Source organism: Canis lupus, chromosome 33 (assembly GCF_048164855.1).
Source record: "Canis lupus baileyi chromosome 33, mCanLup2.hap1, whole genome shotgun sequence".
Lineage (NCBI taxonomy): Eukaryota > Metazoa > Chordata > Mammalia > Carnivora > Canidae > Canis > Canis lupus.
Window position 1 is genome coordinate 1,351,506 of NC_132870.1, and position 19,317 is coordinate 1,370,822.

Below are 19,317 nucleotides of genomic sequence, written 5' to 3' on the forward strand. Positions count from 1 at the left end.
ACAGTATGAATCAAAGCATTTGGAATTATACTTTTTTTTATACTAGATGCTCAAGTAGCAGAGCTAATCTGATGTGATTTTAAATATCTTTAGGTTAGTCTGTTTATCTCAAACTGAATTTGGGCTTAGAGGTGGAAATATTTAAGAGAAACAAGAGGAAATGATTTGGCCTGTGAAAGCACCAAGTGCCTAGACGAGCCACCATGGATGTACATCCTATCACCACCCCATTTCTGACTCATGACCCTTTGCCATCACCACCTTGGTGGATCTTGTACATGCACAGTCTCTGGTCTTTTCCTCCTACTATTCACTCCAGCCAGCATAGCGAAGTCTTGCAGGTGGGGATAGGAGAGCCAACACATTCTTCTTTCAAAGTATATATTTTATAGGATGTGAATTATATCTCATTAAGGTGTTTTAAAAAGAACTATGACTTTAAACAAAAGAAAAACCATGCAAATAGTAGGCTCCCAAGTGGCCATGCATGCTCTTATCTTTAAGAGCTGGTTATACACTTTTATTTCCCAATTTGGTACCTCCTTATAAAAGTTCTCAGCATTTTTTAAAAGCTTTCTTTCTTGGGACCCCTGGGTGGCTCAGCAGTTGAACATCTGCCTTTGGCTCAGGGCTTGATCCAGGGTCTAGGGATTAAGTCCCACATCAAGCTCCTTGCGAAGAGCCTGCTTCTCCCTCTGTCTGTGTCTCTGCCTCTCTATGTCTCTCCTGAATAAATAAATAAAATATTTTTAAAAATTAAAAAAAGTAAACAAAAATAAAAGCTTTCTTTCTTGATCAATATGTCTATTTTAATCTTTAAAAAAATGCTTTGGATTCCAGTGTGAAAGCACCACTTCTGAACACAGTCTTTTATTTTTATGTATTCATTTTTTTTTAGTAGGCTCCACGTGAGGAGCTTGAACTCAGGACCCTGAAACCAAGACCTGAGCTGAGATCAAGAGTCGGATGCTTAACCAACTGAGCCACCCAGGGTCCCTCTGAGTACAGTTTTAATAGGAACTGAAAGGCAGCATGACTTTACAGAGACCATCTTTAATTAAATGGTCTTTAATTTAATTTTCTTGGGAGTTCCATACATACACTTGATACATGTAACTGTTCCAAGGTCATTTATCAGTTGTGCTTTGTGAAAGACTGGATAGACCATTTTGCAGGAGCACTGAGGTGCCAGGTGAGGGAACTTGCATAATTATGTCAGCATAATTTTCATTTCCAGGCTCAGCTTTGATCCCACGAGACAGGTGGTTTTCCTTTCATCTACAAATATCTGACAATGCCTCAAAGTTACCAATACAAATAAAAAGTATTTTTCCAGAATCTGTGGTACGATGGGAGCCCTGGGATCTCTCTTCATAGTGATGGATTTCACTGGTATAACATAGGCTGTGTGGGAGGTAAGATTTGGATCCAAAGTATGTTTCTAATCACCAATTTGAAGTGACATTTCATACAGGAGTAGAGGGATCTGTTCCACCCTTGTGAGATTTCACCTGGTCCTGAGCACTCAGGAAACAAGGTAAAGAAGCAGCAGGACTGGTCTTACTCTTCTCCCCACAGAGCTCCTGGCTGTGTCTTCCAGCTAAAACTTGTTTCCACCGCGTAGTGGCTGCCACAGTATGCTGTCCATACCGAAGGGCTGACCGCTTATTCGAAGCTTTCGCCCCAAACTAGATTTCCACAAGACACGAAACGCAGGGCAGGCAACAGTAGCCTCCCTGCTTCCAACGCATAGCAAAGGCTTGCGTGGGTACTCCGTTGATCGTGTGACAGGCGTATAGTGTTTGGGCATGTTTATAATATCAGTTGAAGACAAAAATCCAGCTTTAAGGGCGATAATACCTTTTTGGAGGTGGGAAGGAAGCCTCTGCATAAAGACTTCAGTAAAAATGTTTATTCAGTGGTTGCTGTGGTGGCTAATGCTTCTGTTATAACAAGAGTCCAGCCACATAATGACAAATAGTATCGACTCTCCTGGAGCTGAGGCTTCTAGTTCCTACCTAATTAGACATTCTCCTCTCCCCTCCCCTCCCCTCCCCTCCTCTCCTCCCCTTCCCTCCCTTCCCCTCCCCTCTCCCCTCCCCTCCTCTCTCTTCTCTTCTCCTCTCCTCTCCTCTCCTCTCCTCTCCTCTCCTCTCCTCTCCTCTCCTCTCCTCTCCTCTCCCCTCCCCTCCCCTCCTCTCTCTTCTCTCCTCTCCTCTTCTCTTCTCCTCCTCTCCTCTCCTCCCCTCCCCTCTCCTCTTCTCTCCCCCCCCCATATATATATTTGCCTTAAATATAGAACCTGAACATTTAACAACAGGGATTCTGCTTGAATGAGAAGAAATAAAACCAACTTCAGACCTTTGTGTCATTTTAATCTCCGGCAATGACATGTGAAAGCGATTAAGAAAGGTACTCTAAGAAAAAAAAAAAAAAATCTCACCTCCATTGAAAGAGGCTGGAAGAGCCTTTGAAGAAATATGAAACTGGAAGCACCATACCTTTCCTTAAGAATATTAACTGGGCAGCTAGATCACAAATGCAAAACAAACGCCGATGTGTACCTTGGCTAAGACCCAAACGTTGGCAAAGCTGAATCTAAGCTCCGGAGAGAGATTAATAGCCAGAGCCACTAAAATAATCACCTGCCTCTGCTCTGGAGGTGATGCTCATGGGAACCAAGAAGGGCTGGGAGGGAGGCTGCGACAGCAGTGGCCGCCCAGCAACAACCTGCATCTCTCCGGTTGGCCTATCCTGAAAAGAGGACGTACAGAGAAAAAGGATGTTTTTTTTTTCCTTGTAATGTGAGCTGTTTTTTTTTTTCTTTTTTCTTTTTCTTTTTTCCCCCCAAGCTGTGAACTTTTTACCTTGCTTCCTTCATGCTTCATTTGATCAATCACTAAGTGCACGGGCCCTGAAAAGCGAGCGCGGGCTTCTTGGAGTCGGTATTTCGCTCCTGGATTCCTTTTCAGTCCAAAATGGGGCGGGTGCGGGGGAAGCCACCTTCCCCGGCGCGAGCGGAGGCAGGAGAGGCGCGGAGCGAGGGGGCCGGTCCCCGGAGCACCGCGGGGACCCAGAGGGCCCGACTCTCCCTTCCCGGGATCCGTTTTCAGGCCTCGGGGCGCCTCCCCTGCCAGTGACACGCCCGCGCGCGTCCGGCCGGTGCCCGTGGGGGTCACCTGGGGCGTGCGCCCCGCGAGCGCGGACCTCGGGGGGGCCCCGCGGGTGGAGGCGGGCTCCGGGGCCGGCGGCGGGAGATCCCCTTTGTGGAGCGCGGCGGGCCCCGGCGATGCCCCGGGGATGCCCGGCGCCGCGTCCTGGGAGCTGGCGGCGGCCTGCAGCGCTGCGGGTGAGTCGCGGGGGCCGGGCGGGGGCGGCAGGTGCGGCCGGGGCGGCAGGTGCGCGCTCCCCTCCCCGCTCGGGCGCTCCCGGGCCGCGGCGCGCGTTCGGTCTGTGCTGATCCTCATGGAGGCGGGAACTGCCCCTGCAAGGGGAAGAGCGCCGGGGATCATGGACAGCGGAGACTTTTCGGGAGAAATGATCTGTGCAATTGTCTGATTTCGATGGATCGCTTGCGCGAGGGCCGCGAACGGAGTTTAGGGCGACTCGCCTTCCGCGCTTTTGCTGGATTGGCTTCTGTAGGGAAGGTCCCAAAGGTGCTTTCAGGGGCACGCCCACTCTGCCCCCTGCCCTTGTTCCAAATCTTTTTTTATTATTTATTTATGATACACACAGAGATAGATAGAGAGAGAGAGAGAGAGAGAGGCAGAGGGAGAAGCAGGCTCCATGCAGGGAGCCCGACGTGGGACTCGATCCCGGGTCTCCAGGATTAAGACCTGGAGGCGCCAAACCGCTGCGCCACCCAGGGATCCCCCTTGTTCCAAATCTTTTTTTTTTTTTAATTTCTTTTTACGTTTTTATTTATTCATGATAGTCACAGAGAGAGAGAGAGAGGCAGAGACACAGGCAGAGGGAGAAGCAGGCTCCATGCACCGGGAGCCCGACGTGGGACTCGACCCCGGGTCTCCAGGATCGCCCCCTGGGCCAAAGGCAGGCGCCAAACCGCTGCGCCACCCAGGGATCCCCCTTGTTCCAAATCTTAAGGCAGTTTTTTCTTTTAAAAAAAAAAGGTGTGTTCTCCGGTCTCGTAGCAGAAACTAGACAATGAAAACGAGAGTACACCTGACATTTGCTCTCCTCTCAATTGCCAAGAGACATAAAAGAGCTTTGCCGAAGGCTGTGGGAGGGCTTAGGAAATTTCAATACGGGGAGCATCCGGGGGTAGGTGGGGTGGGGGTGGGGTATGTCTCTTTCTCTGATGTATTTTGGCATTACTTTTTTTTTTTAATCGTAGTATTGTGGTGAACCTCTCTGTGCGGGAGCCTTTGGATTGGGAGTAAATGAGCACCGCATGCATGTGATCTCCATGGAGAGATTGCTGCGAGCTCTCAGGCTGCCACAGGCCGTCTTAGCACAGAGGCTTATAAAGATCGTTCTGTGTGCTGCCTGGTTCTGATTATTTAATATTTAAAGGCTGATTGTTACTCCCAATTAAAAGCATGTTAAAGGTATAGCTAAATCCCACCCACAAATAATTTCACCAGAATTTGGTTTACATTTTAATTAATTTTGATGGCTATGTTTGTCTTACAGTTGTGTTTTTTTTTTTTTTCTGATTATGGAAGTATTGCATGATCATCTGCAGAAAAGGTGAACTATACAGAACTGAGAAAAAGTAAATGGTTATTCCTAACGATATTTACACTTTAGTAAAGGCCTAGTTTTTCAGAGAAACCTGGTCATTTGAAAACTTGGCGGCTATGGACATTTTTTTAAAATTGCCAATGAATTGCGTTTAGGAACTGAAACTAGGAAATGCCAAGGAAATAAACTTGTACTTTAAGAAAAGGTTATAACCAACAAAGCTTCTTCACGTGGTTCATGGAACAGAATTTATTGTGGCAATTTCTCTTGAATCAACTTCCCACATCTGCTCCTGACAAATGGCTTTTGTTTGGACAGCCTGTTTTGTAAATACATCTCTTTACCATTAAGGCAAAGTGCCCAAATACATCCCTTACCAGTGCTTGCAGCTGGCTAGGCTCATTGAGTTAATATTTTTTTTATTGGTTTCTACATCAGAACTTCTTCACTGTATGCTTGATAAAACCCTGGAGAAGGTTACCAAGGGATGTTGTAGAGAATCTACTTCCCTGGAGGTTTTAAGAATAGGATAAACAGCCATCTGCTTTCAGTGCGGTACTGTCTGGTTAAAGGAAGACTGGGTCACCTCTTCAAACCCCAGATTGAGGAACTCTAAATATATTTCAATCTTTGACAACCTAGGATCAAAGGGTATAAAGATTCCCCTCAAAGCACCTGAGTCCAGCGAAGCCCTGTTTTGGTTTATGTAACACAAAGATTCTCCTTTGGTAAGAAAGATTATATAATTATCCCTAGGACTTGCCAATTCTTTTCTATTTATAGATAGAAAATCAACAACGATTTAATTATTTTCTAAGACATTCTAGGTTGAATGTAGCAGAAGTTTTGTGATTTCAAATGAATTGCTTCAAAGTGAATGAATGAATTGATTCACAGGAATTAAAACTTCTGCCTCAGGTGGGGAGAGGGTAGCTGTGTCATAAACCTCTGAACTAAGGATGGTGTCCCTGAGGGCTCTCTCCAGTCTGGATCCCACTTTCTTTTCAATATCCTCTTTTGTGTGACAAATCTGAGTACATTTTTACAGTAATGTTACATTTTACTTTTTTCCTCAAAATGTATTTTGAGTAGCGCTTATGCCCAATCTGAGTATTCCTATAGCTTCTGTTGGAGGCTGCTCCCCGGGGCCAGCAGTGCTGCACTCTTGCTGGTTTCTTTCAGAAAGTCCGGATTTCGCAGGTTGGTGCTTCCTCTGCCCTCCTGTTTGACAGACGGATCCTGTAATTCTAACCACCATGTAACCTCAATTGCAGTGACACCTTCCTCCCTTTCTGAAATGTCACTTGATCAGGAGCAGCCACCATGCTCTCTCCCTGAAGGATCACTGGGAGGGGTTCACTTTCTAGGAAAGGTCATATGGAAAAGAAAATGGGGAAGTCAAGAGTCTCCTGGCTGGGCGGTTTTCCACTTTGCTTGAATGAGCAGTGCCTCTCCCTCACACCCTTCATCTTGTCATACTTCTCCATGCATGCCAAGCATGTTTTCTTATGCTATAGTAACGCCCAAAGAAGGAACAGGAGCATAACAATGGTCTTTCATTTGTTCAGCAAACATTTACTATGTGGGAGGCAGCCCAGGGAATGGAGATGGGTTCTTTTGCCCTCTGGAAACTTGTCATATAAGAGGGGAAATCAAATGTTAATAAGCTAGTGCCATTCTGAGGCATATAGAGGTTAAGAACTTTGGGTTATTGTCAGTTAAGCATGTACTAACTCTATGACCCAGCATTTCCATGGCTAGCTATGTACCCAAGAGAGATGAAAACAAATAGGCTTGTACACAAAAAGGCTTGTACAAAAAGGCTTGTACAAAATGTACATAGCAACCTTATTGATAATTGCCAACTAGAAGTAACCCTATTTCCAGCAACAAGAAAATGGATGCACTGTGGTACATCCATACAATGGAATACTACTCAGCAGTCAAAAGGAATGAACTCATGATGTACACAACCAGCTAGATGCATCTCAGAACCATTATATTAAAGAAGCCAGACACAAAAGAATTCATAAGCAGTTCTGCTTGTGAAGTACTCGAACAGGCAAAACCACTCTATAGTAGAGAAGTTAAGTGATTGCCTCTAGAGGGTAGAGGGATTGACTGGAAAGACTTAAGAGGTTTTTCTGGAGCAACGGAAAGGTTCTAGGTCTTTTGAGTGATGGTTGCATAGTTCTGCACAGTTATCAAGCTTCATCAAACTGAACACTTAGGACTTGTGCATTTTACTGTACGCAAGTATCAGTTCAATTAGAAGGAGAAAAGCATGGCTTCTAGAGCTAGATCAGGGTACACATCCCACCTCTGCCTCTAGGTATATATCGCCTTGGGAAAATCATTAAATGCCTCGGAACCTGGAAAGCGTTGGATAATATTGAAGCATCTTCATAGAGTCATTGTGGGGATTGAGTCAGCCGTCCAAAGGGCTTAGTTTAGTAAGGACTCCATAAATGTCAGCTAATAATTCCCTGCACTGTAATAAATATAAATGTGGTTTTGGTGTGTTGATAAAATTATTTATACTTTCTGTTAAAGCCATCTCATTTATTTAAGATTATGAAGGATCCTCTAACATATTAACTGACCTCCTTAGCATTATATGTATCTTCTTTTTAGTAAGGTTTTTTTGTTTGTTTGTTTGTTTTGAGGTTGTAGGGAATTTAAAGATCTTGCCTACAGCCTACCATTTCAAAATGCCAGTGGAGCTTTTCATAGCCAACCGAGGTAAACCCTGAAGAGAGACTACTCTGTAAACCCCTCTGTTTTTGAGGACTGATTAAATGAAATTTGTTGAAGCTGAACAGCCAGACCAGGCTTCCAGCTTCCAGGAATCCAGGTGACATGGTTACATTTTACACCCTCTTTCTAAAGATGGACAAAAATTCCTGAACTCTGTATCAAATTGATGTTGTGCTTCTGTTTAAAGGGACAAACTACCTTGAATTTTCAGTAAGATACCTTGGACAGAGTGGTAAATATAATAGTTTACTTAATCCATTAAACTTCAATTATTTAAGTCCAATAAAGTGCTTGGGAATGATAATATGTACTTTGCCAACTCTAGCTAAGGCATTTTGTTGTGGGGCTGGTGTAATTCATTCAGTAAATAATTTATCACATTTACTGAGAACATATTAGCCCCGGGAGTGCAATCATGGCTGATAAAGATGTTTTACAGTCAAGGGTTCATAGATGCCCTGACTGTAAGTGTGAATGCGTATCCATTTCTCTTCGAACTTTTTTCAGAGCAGGGGGCTCTGTCTTAGGCTAGTCTTATTGGGTTTTGTTTTGTTTTGCTTTTTCTTTGTTTTTAAAGCTCCTTGCTTAAGGAGGAGTTTTGTTTTTTTTTTTTTTAAGATTTTATTTATTCAGTCATGAGAGACAGAGAGAGAGAGGGAGAGAGAGGGAGAGGCAGAGACACAGGCAGAGGGAGAAGCAGGCTCCATGCAGGGAGCCCGACGCGGGACTCGATCCCGGGACCCCAGGATCAGGCCCTGGGCTGAAGGTGGTGCTAAACCACTGGGCCACCGGGGCTGCCCAAGGAGGAGGTTTAAATCCTGGTTTTGTTTGTTTTGTTTTTGTTTTTGTCATTGGTACTGTTTTCTTAAACATCAGAGTTACTTGCTAAGGTTTTCTCTTACTATCTTCCTAAAAATGAGAACAATGAAATGTTCCTCTACCTTAGACTGTGGAGATGGAGCACCCTACACCTGAATCTGAGCTCTGCTTCCTGCTGTGGTTTAGGGCAAGTTCCTAATTCTTCAAGCCGCAGTTCCCTTATCTGTAGAATGGTGATGATAATACCTTGAAAGAGGTATTAATACTATCAGATTCAGGCTAATCTAACCATTAAATGACAAAATACATGTAAAAGTAAATATCCAGGCACCTGGTAGGTGTTCATTTCTGAACTGTAACAAGTACTTGCTAAGAGGGAAGCACTGCCTGAAAGTCTTCTTGTACTTTCTTCACACTCCTGTGAGGTAGGCACTATTGTTATCCTTCTTTAGAGATGAGGAAACCCAAAACACAAGAGATTAAATAGTTTGCTGAGGGCACAGAGGTGCCAGGGTAGAAATCTGCAGGATCCAGCCTCTCAACTGATGAGTCTCCTGATGGAGGTCACTTGCATTTCCCTTTTAGGTAAAATTATTTTTATGATTTAATTACTGCAGTAAGTGGCACTACTAGTGCCACTGTTATGGGATGTACACAAGTGAACACCAGTGTTGGAGGAATTGGTTGACCATTGAAGGCCGGGGTACCGGGGTGCAGGAAGGGCGTCAATGAACATGTCAGATTTTTTTCCCAGGCCCTCAAAAGTCTGCCTGTCCGTGGCCCTCTCTGAACTGTCCTTTTACCCTCCTACCACTCCAATGGCTCCAACTAAGAAGTCAATCTGGGAACAAAGACAGGTGGAGAACTAGGCCACCTGTTAGGATTTGGCCTAGGCTTTGTGATGCCCTTGTAAGGTTTAACATAGATGTGGTATTACCTTGGTCTCCAGAAGAAAGGCCAGGTGAAAGATGGTCTCCATAGCCCTGTTGTAGTAAGAGGGAAAGTAAACTGACCTAGGGTATTTGTATTCCATGTTTCCATTGGCGTTTTCAGAATAAATTCCGGAGAACCGGGAGCTAGAACTTTAAAAGTGAATGCCAAGTGTACATTGAGAACTCTACTGATTTAAAGACTTAAGTCACATTGGCCAATTAAAACCTCGGTGGCACAGTTGGTTGGGTGTCTGACTCTTGGTTTTGGCTTCGGTTATGGTCTCATGGGTGGTGGGATTGAGTGCCCCGGCAGGCTTCATGCTCAGCAGAGAGTGTGCTTGAGGGGTTCTCCCTCTGCCCCTCCTCCCACCTCTCTCTAAAATGGGTAAATAAATTGTTAAAAAAAAAAAACAAAAACATGTGGAGCCCTAGGGGGAAAATATAATTAAATAAATTATAGATAATGATTTTCTGTTGAGATAAGAGCCTTTGCATTAGCTCTACCCTCTGCTTCTGTAAAGTCCTGGTTGTTGTGCAAGATGTTCTGTATTTATGTTGTCAACATTCAGGCCTCTCCTTTGCGGTGCCGTTCAACAGCCAGAATCTCAGGACTTTTTCCTCAACTACCCAGATGGTGCCAGGTGTATTTACAGAGCCACCAGAGCAGCTCCCCAGCACATAGAGGAAGCCCCTCTGGGGGCAATGGGCTGAAGGCTGAAATTCCTTCTCATTTGGAGTCCAACTGGCCTCCTCATGGGGAGGAGTCCCATTTGGCGTGTTGCTTGCAGCCCTGTATTTGAAGGAATGCCACTGTGTACCAGTTCTGTCCACCCAAGTGAGCCACATTATCGCAGGGCAGCGCTCCTGGCAGATGAAACTCTTAGGGTTCTGCTCTCTGAAGGGGGAAAAAGAGAAATCTGGACGGAAACCTGCAGGGATCTTAGCTCTCTGACTGCCCCTGACCCTTCAAGGCTGCTCTGCTGTGTGCAAGCTCCACTCACTGGTCTTTGAGTCTGACTCACAATGGATGTGCATGGCTAAAGTGAGGAGAATTGCAGGACTGTCACTTGAAGTCCCTCCCTGCCTCTTCACCATTGCCTCCAGCCTCTGCCCCTCAACTTGAAGCCCTTTATATCGGTTCCCATGGTTACCGGTAGCAGCTGGAATGCCACAGTGAGAAGAGGCTGCCTCCCCTGCTGAGCCAGGTCTGGCTGGGCAGAGGCCATCATTCCATCGCTGAATCTGTGACATGGGGTCACAGTTCAGTACCTTCTCTTTGTCATGGGTTCTGTACCTTTCCCAGGCCTGTTAAGGTGGGGTTGCAGCGGGGGGCGGGGTGGGGGGGGCAGCTGAGGGGGTGTTGTATAAGATATTTCTTGTCCTAGGCTGGCCTGGCTGCCCCATGACCTGCCAAACTCCTGCCTGATGCTGTCTCCTTCTGCGTGCTAGTGCCCAGTGGAGGGGGGAAGGAGGACTTGCTCCTGTCTAGTCAGATAAAAATGATCACTCACTTCCGTACCTGCTCTCCCTTTGGCTTTTGTTCCCACTACCATCTGTGTATAGGTTAGTCAACAGTAATAAGGGCGGGCTCCGGTCTTAAAGGAACTGGTATCAAAAGCAAATTTCTGTCCCACCTGGAAGGTCAGGCAGGCAGGCAGGCACTGGAAGCTTGGGGTGAGGGGGCGGGAAGAGGGTAGCATAGGGACTTGAGGCTCAAGATGAGCACGCACTAGCTAAGAATTTGTCTTGAAACTCTTTCCTGAGATACTCTTGAGAGGCTTAAATTAATTCTCATTTGGAGTCCAACTGGCCTCAGAGTTAAGATAGGACTTGTAACAACAGGTAGAAATTAAGCAGCCTTGGTAGAAAAGGTAGGAAAGGCAGTAACCAATAGAAACCGCCAAAGATCAACACTTCTAGAAGACAATACTGGAAGAATTGTTTGCTTGTTTATTTGTTTTTTTAAAGATTTTATTCATTTATTTGAGAGAGAGTGCACAGGTGGAGGAGGGGCAGAGGGAGAGGGACAGCAGACCTTCCACTCAGTGTGGAGCCTGACGTGGGGCTCAAAGGAGGGCTCCATTCCCAGGACCTCGAGATTACAACCCAAGTCAAAGTCAGACACCCAAGCAACTGAGCCACCCAGCACCACCGCCACCCCTTTTTAAGATTTTATTTATTTGAGAGAAAGAGAGAGCAATCAGAAGCAGGGGGAAGGGCAGAGAGAGAAGCAGACTCCCTGCTGAGCACAGAGCCTGACAGGGTCCCCTTGGGATCATGACCTGAGCCAAAGGCAGACACTAAACTGGCTGAGCCATCAGGCACCCCTGAACAATTGTTCGATTCTTCCTGGGATAAGGCAACTTTGTTTTTTATAGACTGTTCCAGCCTGCAGAAATCTAACTGAGCCTTAGGTGACATGACTATTGTAGAAGGGGGCTAAGGGCACCCTTTGGAATTTTTTGATGTGTTGGGTCCTGGCTCTACCACTTTCTTTGTGATCTGGAACAGCTTACAGGTATACCCCAGAGATAGTGCGGGTTCAGTTCTAGACCACTGCCATAAGTGAGTCAGATGAACTTTTTGGTTTCTCCAGTGCATATCAAACTTAGGTTTATGCTACACAATAGTCTATTAAGTGTGTCACAGCATTATGTCTAAAAAAACAATGTACATACTTTAACTAAAATATACTTTATTGCTTGGGGCACTTGGGTGGGGCTCAGGTCGTTGAGTGTCTGATGCCTTTGGCTCAGGTGGTGGTCTCAGGGTCCTGGGATTGAGTCCCACATTGGGCTCCCTGCTCAGCAGGGAGTCTGCTTCTCCCCTCCCCTCCCCTGGCTTGTGCTTTCTTTCTCTCTCAAATAAATAAAATCTTTAAAAAAATATTTTATTGCTGAAAATGCTACCATCTAAGCTTTCAGCAAGTTGTAATCACCAATCACAAATTACTGTAACAAATTTAATGCTGAAAAAACTTGAAATATTGCAAGAATTATCAACATGTGTCACAGAGATAGAAAGTAAGCAAATGCTGTTGGGAAAATGGTGCTGTTAGGTTTGCTCAATACAGGGTTGCCACAAACCTTTACTTTGGAAAAAATACAATATCTGTGAAGCACAATAAAGCAAAGGGCAATAAAATGAGGTATGCCTGTATTTAAACTACCTGTATCTCAGTTTTCATTTCTGTGAAAGGAGGCCACATTTCATGGGGTTGTTATAAGAACCACATTTGTTATATATAAATACTTTCTAAATTGGAAAGCCTAGCACAGGTGCCAATTTGTAATATTTTTAAATGATGTTTTGAGAATGCTATGCTAAACTCAAGGCATCGATTTTGTCCACCCCATTTTTATGTTATATATGCAGGTGGGCCAAGAATTCTCCTGGAGGGGATAGGGTGGTGGGGTGAGTAGGGACCTACAGGATTTACAAAACCTAAAAACTCTAGATCATATTACACTAATCCTGTAGCACCCAAGGGAAAGGACAAATGTTGAGGATAAGTAGGAACCCCTCGGATAGAACCACAGTTACAAACGCCTTGAAAAGTATATTGTAAATCGCAATTACTTTTCCACAGGTTGTCTGTATGGGGGCACATGGGTGGCTCAGTCAGTTAAGTGTTTGCCTTCAGCTCAGGTCATGTTCTTGGGGTCCTGGGATGGAGCCCCATGGCCAGGCCTCCCTGCTCAGCAGGGAGTCTGTCTCTCTCTCTCTGCTCCCCCCCCTCCCCCACACTCTCCCTTCTCTCAAATAGATAAATAAAATCTTTAAAAACAAACAAACAAAAAACAAATTGTCTGCACTTTGGTACCTTGCCTTCCATTCAGACCTGCTTCCAAAGAATATAAAGCAACAGCTGCAGGAAAGCTTGGGAGACAGATTCCTGCTTTGGGTGACAGCAGAAGTTGGAAACATTTAGGTCTGTAATTCGGAGGCATTTAAATAGTATGGAATGTCTATTATCTACCCTAAACAGCAGAACGAATCTTGCATATTGTAGACACAAAGGCAGTTGGCATGAGCTTTACAAAAGTGCATGTGAGCTTCTAAGACCCAATAATCCTCTTGGGCAAAGTAAGGATTAGGCCTTCCTCACAAACAAGGGGGTGAGTTCATTTTTCCTAAGATTCTTTAACTGATGCCAAATTTAGCAAGGGACCTATTTTTTCTCAATGAATGACAATCTTCACTTCCAGTTTTGATGTCCACCCCACTAGACAGGTTTAGGACAGGAGCAACTCATTTTGCATGTAGATGGAGAATGACACCTTGGCTTCCACAGACCAAGGAACCTTCCCAGAGCCAGAGTCCCTCCACCTCCTCCTGCCTGCAGGAGAGGGGTACATGTCTTGCCCCCGAGCCTGATGTGGGAGGACTCGAGAGAGTCAAGAAAGTTGGATCTAAACTCATGTTTTTAGGACAGCCATGCATGTACATTAGCTGTACATTGGCAGCTGTACAATGGCAGTATGCCATTCCTGCCCGGTACAGAGGCTCCTCTGATGTGAGGAGGCCCTTAGACGAGCTCCTCAGGCTAATTCTGACATCCTTGTGCTTGAGGAACTATTTCTTTCAAACCAGTTGCTGGGTCCTCTGTGCTAGTCTGTTCCCAAGTTCCATGAATCTTCCTCATGTTCCATGTTTCTTGTTATTGTATGCCATAATCCTTCGCTCTGGAGTTAAATATTTATATCCCTCCCTAAATGCTTTGGATATTCACAGTTTCCTGTTTTAAGAAATTAGAGAGCCATCATCACAACAGTCGTCCCATCACACCCCTCGGGTGACTTCTGCTCATGTCTCTCATGTAGATCCCTGTGATCGAATGCTAATAGCCATGTCTTGCTGTGGTTATCAAATGCCAGGCCCTTTTTGTCTCATATGAGTAGCAAAAGGGTGATGTGGAAGACATGCCAGGCACGCATGGTTTAGCATATGACAGTTCTAAGAAAAACGCATTCAGAGCCCAGTGATCCTTTGGGACTTTTAATAAAGGGTGGTGTGGTCTTCAGCCATTACTTTTTCTCTTTGTTTTATTTCGTTTTGCTTTCTTTTTTTTTTTAAGGTTTTATTTTTTTAAAAGATTTTATTTATTTATTCATAGACACACACAGAGAGAGGCAGAGACACAGGCAGAGGGAGAAGCAGGCTCCATGCAGGGAGCCCGATGTGGGACTCGATCCCAGGTCTCTAGGATCACACCCCAGGCTGCAGGCGACGCCAAACCGCTGCACCACCAGGGCTGCCCTCGTTTTGCTTTCTTTATCTGTAATGATGATCTTCACTGTTTTAAATGATAAGAAAATTCACTGAATAACTTTTTAAAGCACAGCATCTGGTACCTACCATGTGCCCAATAAATGTAAGACGTCTATTGGTAAGACGTTAACATGTATTGCCAGGCTCTGTTCTAAGTGCTTTCTACGTATCAACTGGTTCAGGTCCCACAACTACCCTTTGATGCAAGTGCTATCTATTATTTTCCTATTTTGTAGAGGAGGAAACTGAGACATAAGAGGTTAAGTGACCTGCCAGAGGTTAAACACCTACTAGGTAATAGAGCCCAAATGAGAACAAAAGCAACTGGCTCCAGAATCCACATTAATACATATTACACAGTCTGCCACTTATCAGAGTTGATTAAAGGGCAGGCTCTGAGTGTTCACAGTGAGGGCCGTACCCCTCCAATGGTGAAGCTATCCTCAATTTAACCATAGGGCCTTGCATGAGGGCCCTTGGTTTTCTTATGCACTTGCTCTGGGCTACCTATGTAAGTATAGGCTTCAGTGGGGTGGAGAGATTGGAGTCAAAATCTGAAGCAGGTTGAATGTTTATCAGGTAGGTTAAAAGATTTAGCCAGTCATGTGGCTTTTTCCCCCCACCCACTCTTTTCTAGTCTTTGTGCAAGGTTGACATGGAAGCCATTGGCTAGAATCTAGAGGTGGTTACACATATGCTTTCAAAAGTCATCAGAAATATGCTGAATGCCAGTGGTATAAATTGTACAGGCTGGATCCACTGGGAGGCTTCAAGGGATATCAAGTGAGAAAAGGCAGCAGCAAGAGCGGGAGATATAAATGGACACAGAGGTGTGATTGGTAGGTACATCTCAGATCTGAGACCTACCAATCACATCTCTGTGTGACTGAAGGGTTATGTGTGGCCCATCCTGCAACAAGCAAGCTGCTGAACCAGGGTAGGTGAGCAGAAAGAAGAGGTTTTTAAGTACAAGTCAGTGATATGCCTATGATAAAAAACACCAGATAGGGATCAGGCCTAGATCCTAGATCTCTCTCTAGAGAGAATAGAGAGTGAGCTTCCTAGATGATACATAGTGATTTAAAAAAGCAAAAAAGGAGAGTAAGGGAGGGACAGTGATCCAGAAGATTAGGTCTAAATATATAGACATGTATATATATAAATATATAGACCAAAAGGCCAGGAACAGGGGGCTTTTAAAGAAAGGGTAATTTTTTTTCATACTTGAGAAAACTATGATAAATGCTTAGTCATCAGAAAATAGAGAACAGCTATATTAGACTAAGAACAGAACTCTGTACCCAACATCATCAGTTCTTAAAATGTTCTTGCAGACACTGGAGGAGCCAAGAATCCAGGCGTTCTCCCCACTGTGCCACCAGGAGACCCTGGGGAGATGTGTGGGAAGCCTGTAGCAATGACACTCAAGACCTGCTACCAGGAGAGACATGATAATTAGGCCAACTTCATGCATGATGGGCACGGAACAGAATATCATAGGAACAGAAACATAGGAAGCCAAAAACATGACATTTAACAAGGCAAATTATGAAAATGAGTACACACATGCATCCAGCGTAAATCCAAAGGAATTTCTCCAAAGAGCTCTGAGGATAAACTTAGGCCTGTATAAATGCACTTCTTTCTGCTTAATCTCAAAAAGCATTCTGGCTGCCTCAAAACTTCAGGCAGCAAACGTGTACTGTGCTTTGCCAACTGTTTGTTGAAAGGCTCAGCAACAGCCCCCCACAATGGTCCTCTCTACCCCCACTAAAGCCTGCTGCTAATGAGATGGACCAAACAGGGCTGAATTGTACTTTTACAAAGAAATTGGCTGACAATCATATAGAGAAAAGTATAAGGAGAAAGACCTGCCTTCCCCCAAAATGTATATGGTAAATACCTTTGTTTTATTTTATTTTTAAGATTTTATTTATTCATTCATGAGAGATACACAGAGAGAGAGGCAGAGACACAGGCAGAGGGAGAAGCAGGCTCATGCAGGGAGTCCAATGCAGGACTCGATCCCAGGACCCTCGATCACTCCCTGAGCTGAAGGCAGATCCTCAACTGCTGAGCCACCCTGGCGTCCCTATGGTAAACACCTTTAGAGTTGATGGGCAGAGAACTCCATTCTGGGTGCATCCCACAATTATTCCCTTTATTGTCTCCTATGGCCCATTCAACAAATCCGTATTACGTGTGTACCGTGAGCTACTTGCCGTGGTGGCCCTAGGTGCATAGTGGTTTAGAAAAGCAAAATTGAAGGCAAGCCAGCCCTGGGCTTAGCCAGCAAGTTAAGTGAACTAATAGGAGACAGGAGGGAAGAAATGTTACAAATCTGTTGAACATTTGGCAAGATTTCATTCGTTTAACGAATAATTATCAAGCAACTCTGATATGCTTGCCTTCCTAAGCATGTAGTAGACGAGAGACCAGCAAGCAGGTGGTCAGAAGACACTGTGAACTGCCCATTGTATATAGCATGGATTTTGGGTTTTGATCCAAAATCAAACCTTGCAGTACAAGTACGGATAAGCCAGGAGAATGTGGTACCTTTTGGGATCCGAAGTAGCCCCATAAGATGGAGAGCTGTATGGTTTATGTTTATGTTTTTCACTTGAACTTGTTTCATTGATTCCAGGGTTTCTACAGAGTATCTTTAGATATGTTTTTCTCAACATTTTATTTATTTATTTGAGAGAGAGAGCACATGAGAGAGCATGAATGAGGATGAGAGGGAGAAGGAGGTACTCCACAAGCGGGGAGCCCGACATGAGGCTCCATCCCAGGACCTGAGCCGAAGGCAGACGCTTAACCGACCAAGCCACCCAAGTCCCTTTTTGGGTGTTTTAAAGTAAAACAGTGTACCTTTGAGTATCTTTTAGGCGAAAATTAGCTCATTTGGTAACATGTTTCATTAGTGTTTCTACCATCACCATTCTCCACCCATTCTGACCACATCTGGGTTAGTCACTCTAGAAGCTATAGAAATTGTGACATAAACTAAATATTTTTGAAGCTTTTAAACTGTAAGGAAGAAGAGTAAATGGTTGTCAGTGACTTTTACCCTGAGTGAATATTATTCCATGGGTGCTCTGAGCCAAGATACACAACTTCTCTGTCTTCACTTGTTCATCTGGAAAATGGGGCTAAAAAAATTAGTTCTTTCCTTTAGAGAAGTTACAAGAATAACTCCTGACATATGGGAAAACATACATATCCTTTTATAGTAAAGACTTTGGAATAATCCTTCCCAGGTCATGTGGCATCACTGTCACACCAGTGGGGCACCACTTCTTGATGAGATCAAAGCACATTACTGTCTTTGTCAATTCCAGTCTGTTTGAGGCAAGAAGCATGGTGACCTCACGTGGGTGGGAAAATGTGCATTCCAGAGACAGCTCAAGCTCAGCGTACAGACAAGATGATTGGCAGGGGGATAAAAGGGTGAAGTGAGGATTCGAAGGTGGGTTGATAGGCTTCCCAGCCCTCATTCCAGGGTATAGATTTTTTTTTTCATTAGAACATATGAATTTTTAAAAATGTTTATTTGTTGTCCAGATTATTCCAGAAAGGCAGAAAATCTGTGTTTGAGGTGCTGGTGATTCTTCCTGCACTCTCTAGCCTCTTTTCTAGATGTATGACGTAACCAGACAGCCCACTCAGGTGCCGGGACATCCAGGGTCGGGGGAGATGAAGATTAGCATGGAGACCCTGCTGTCATTTAGCATGGGGTTTGCAGGCAGGAACAAGCTTCATGAATTCCATGAACTGTCATACCCAGTTGCTAACCTCAGCTGGTCCCCTGGAGGTGGCAAGTGACAGGACCACATGTGGCCACAGAGAGCAGTGCTGGGGTGTGGGTCTCTCTGCATTCCTAGGGTCACGCAGAATCATATATTAAAAATCCTTAAAAAGATGATGTCATCTCCTTTTTGAGATCATCTCCTGTTCTTTGTGCTCCCATTTGTGTGCTCTTGCTGCCAGCCCTTCACTGTGACATTGTACCCGACCTTCTGTTCCTTGGTGCCTCCCAGGAAGGGAGTGTGGGCAAAGGAAAGAGGAAAAGGCCTAGCTATTGTGTGTCAAGGACCGAGCGCCAGTGATTGCGGTTCAGGCCAAAAATGAGGAAGTTACTAAATGCCACAAAGGTTTTATGAAACCTCAGGATTGGTCTTTGTTTCCCCGTAGCAGACAACATCACGATCTAGAGGGGAGCCTAGGAAGGAAAAGAAAGCTTGCTATCAGAATGAATTACACCAGTGGGTGGTCTTGGGTGTGCTCTGTACATCCGTGTAATCTTTACATTCACACATCGGATGGTGAGATATCATGAACCTACTTTCTGCCCCTGTTGAAGCTAGAGGGCTTGGTCCCTCTGAGGGTTTATAGGAGTCATCCCAATTGGGGAGCACACGATGAAATCTGCAAAAGGCTTTGGCATGTTAACGCTGTGGCCAGAGCTTTTCTTGCTATTATTTCCAGCACAGATTAGGTCTTTTTAGTTGTGCCTATTTTGTGTAACATCTTAGCAGAAAGAAGCTCTACTATCATTTACTGCAGTAAAATGATAATGAGAATAATTAGGTATACACCCCGTGAAGGCGGTATGCTAGACAGTTAGTAGACATTATCTAGAAACCTTACAAGCAACTCTGGAAGATAGGCATGATAATATTGGCTAATTTGCTGAACGCTGAATATGTGCCAGGCTCTATTCCAAGTGCTTCGTCTGAATTGGTTTAAGCTTCTCAATAGCTCCCTGAAAAATGGTGTTCTTTTACACCCATTTCAGAGATAAAGACACCCAAAACACACCACTGGTACACAG

General features: G+C 44.6%; 1 protein-coding gene across 3 annotated transcripts in view; it reads left to right on the forward strand.

Moving 5' to 3' along the window:
* Positions 1-19,317, forward strand: part of SHROOM3 (shroom family member 3) — a 119,494-nt gene that overhangs the window by 40,707 nt on the left and 59,470 nt on the right. The window contains exon 1 of one of the 3 annotated variants that reach the window (XM_072810810.1): positions 2,542-2,804. The exons of 1 other annotated variant lie outside the window; for it this stretch is intronic. In XM_072810810.1, the coding sequence (XP_072666911.1) occupies positions 2,557-2,804 (248 nt within the window). In that variant the 5' untranslated portion in view covers positions 2,542-2,556. Of the gene's footprint in view, positions 1-2,541; positions 2,805-10,396; positions 10,526-19,317 lie in introns of those variants that run through there. One more of the 3 variants, XM_072810812.1, reaches the window with a different exon arrangement.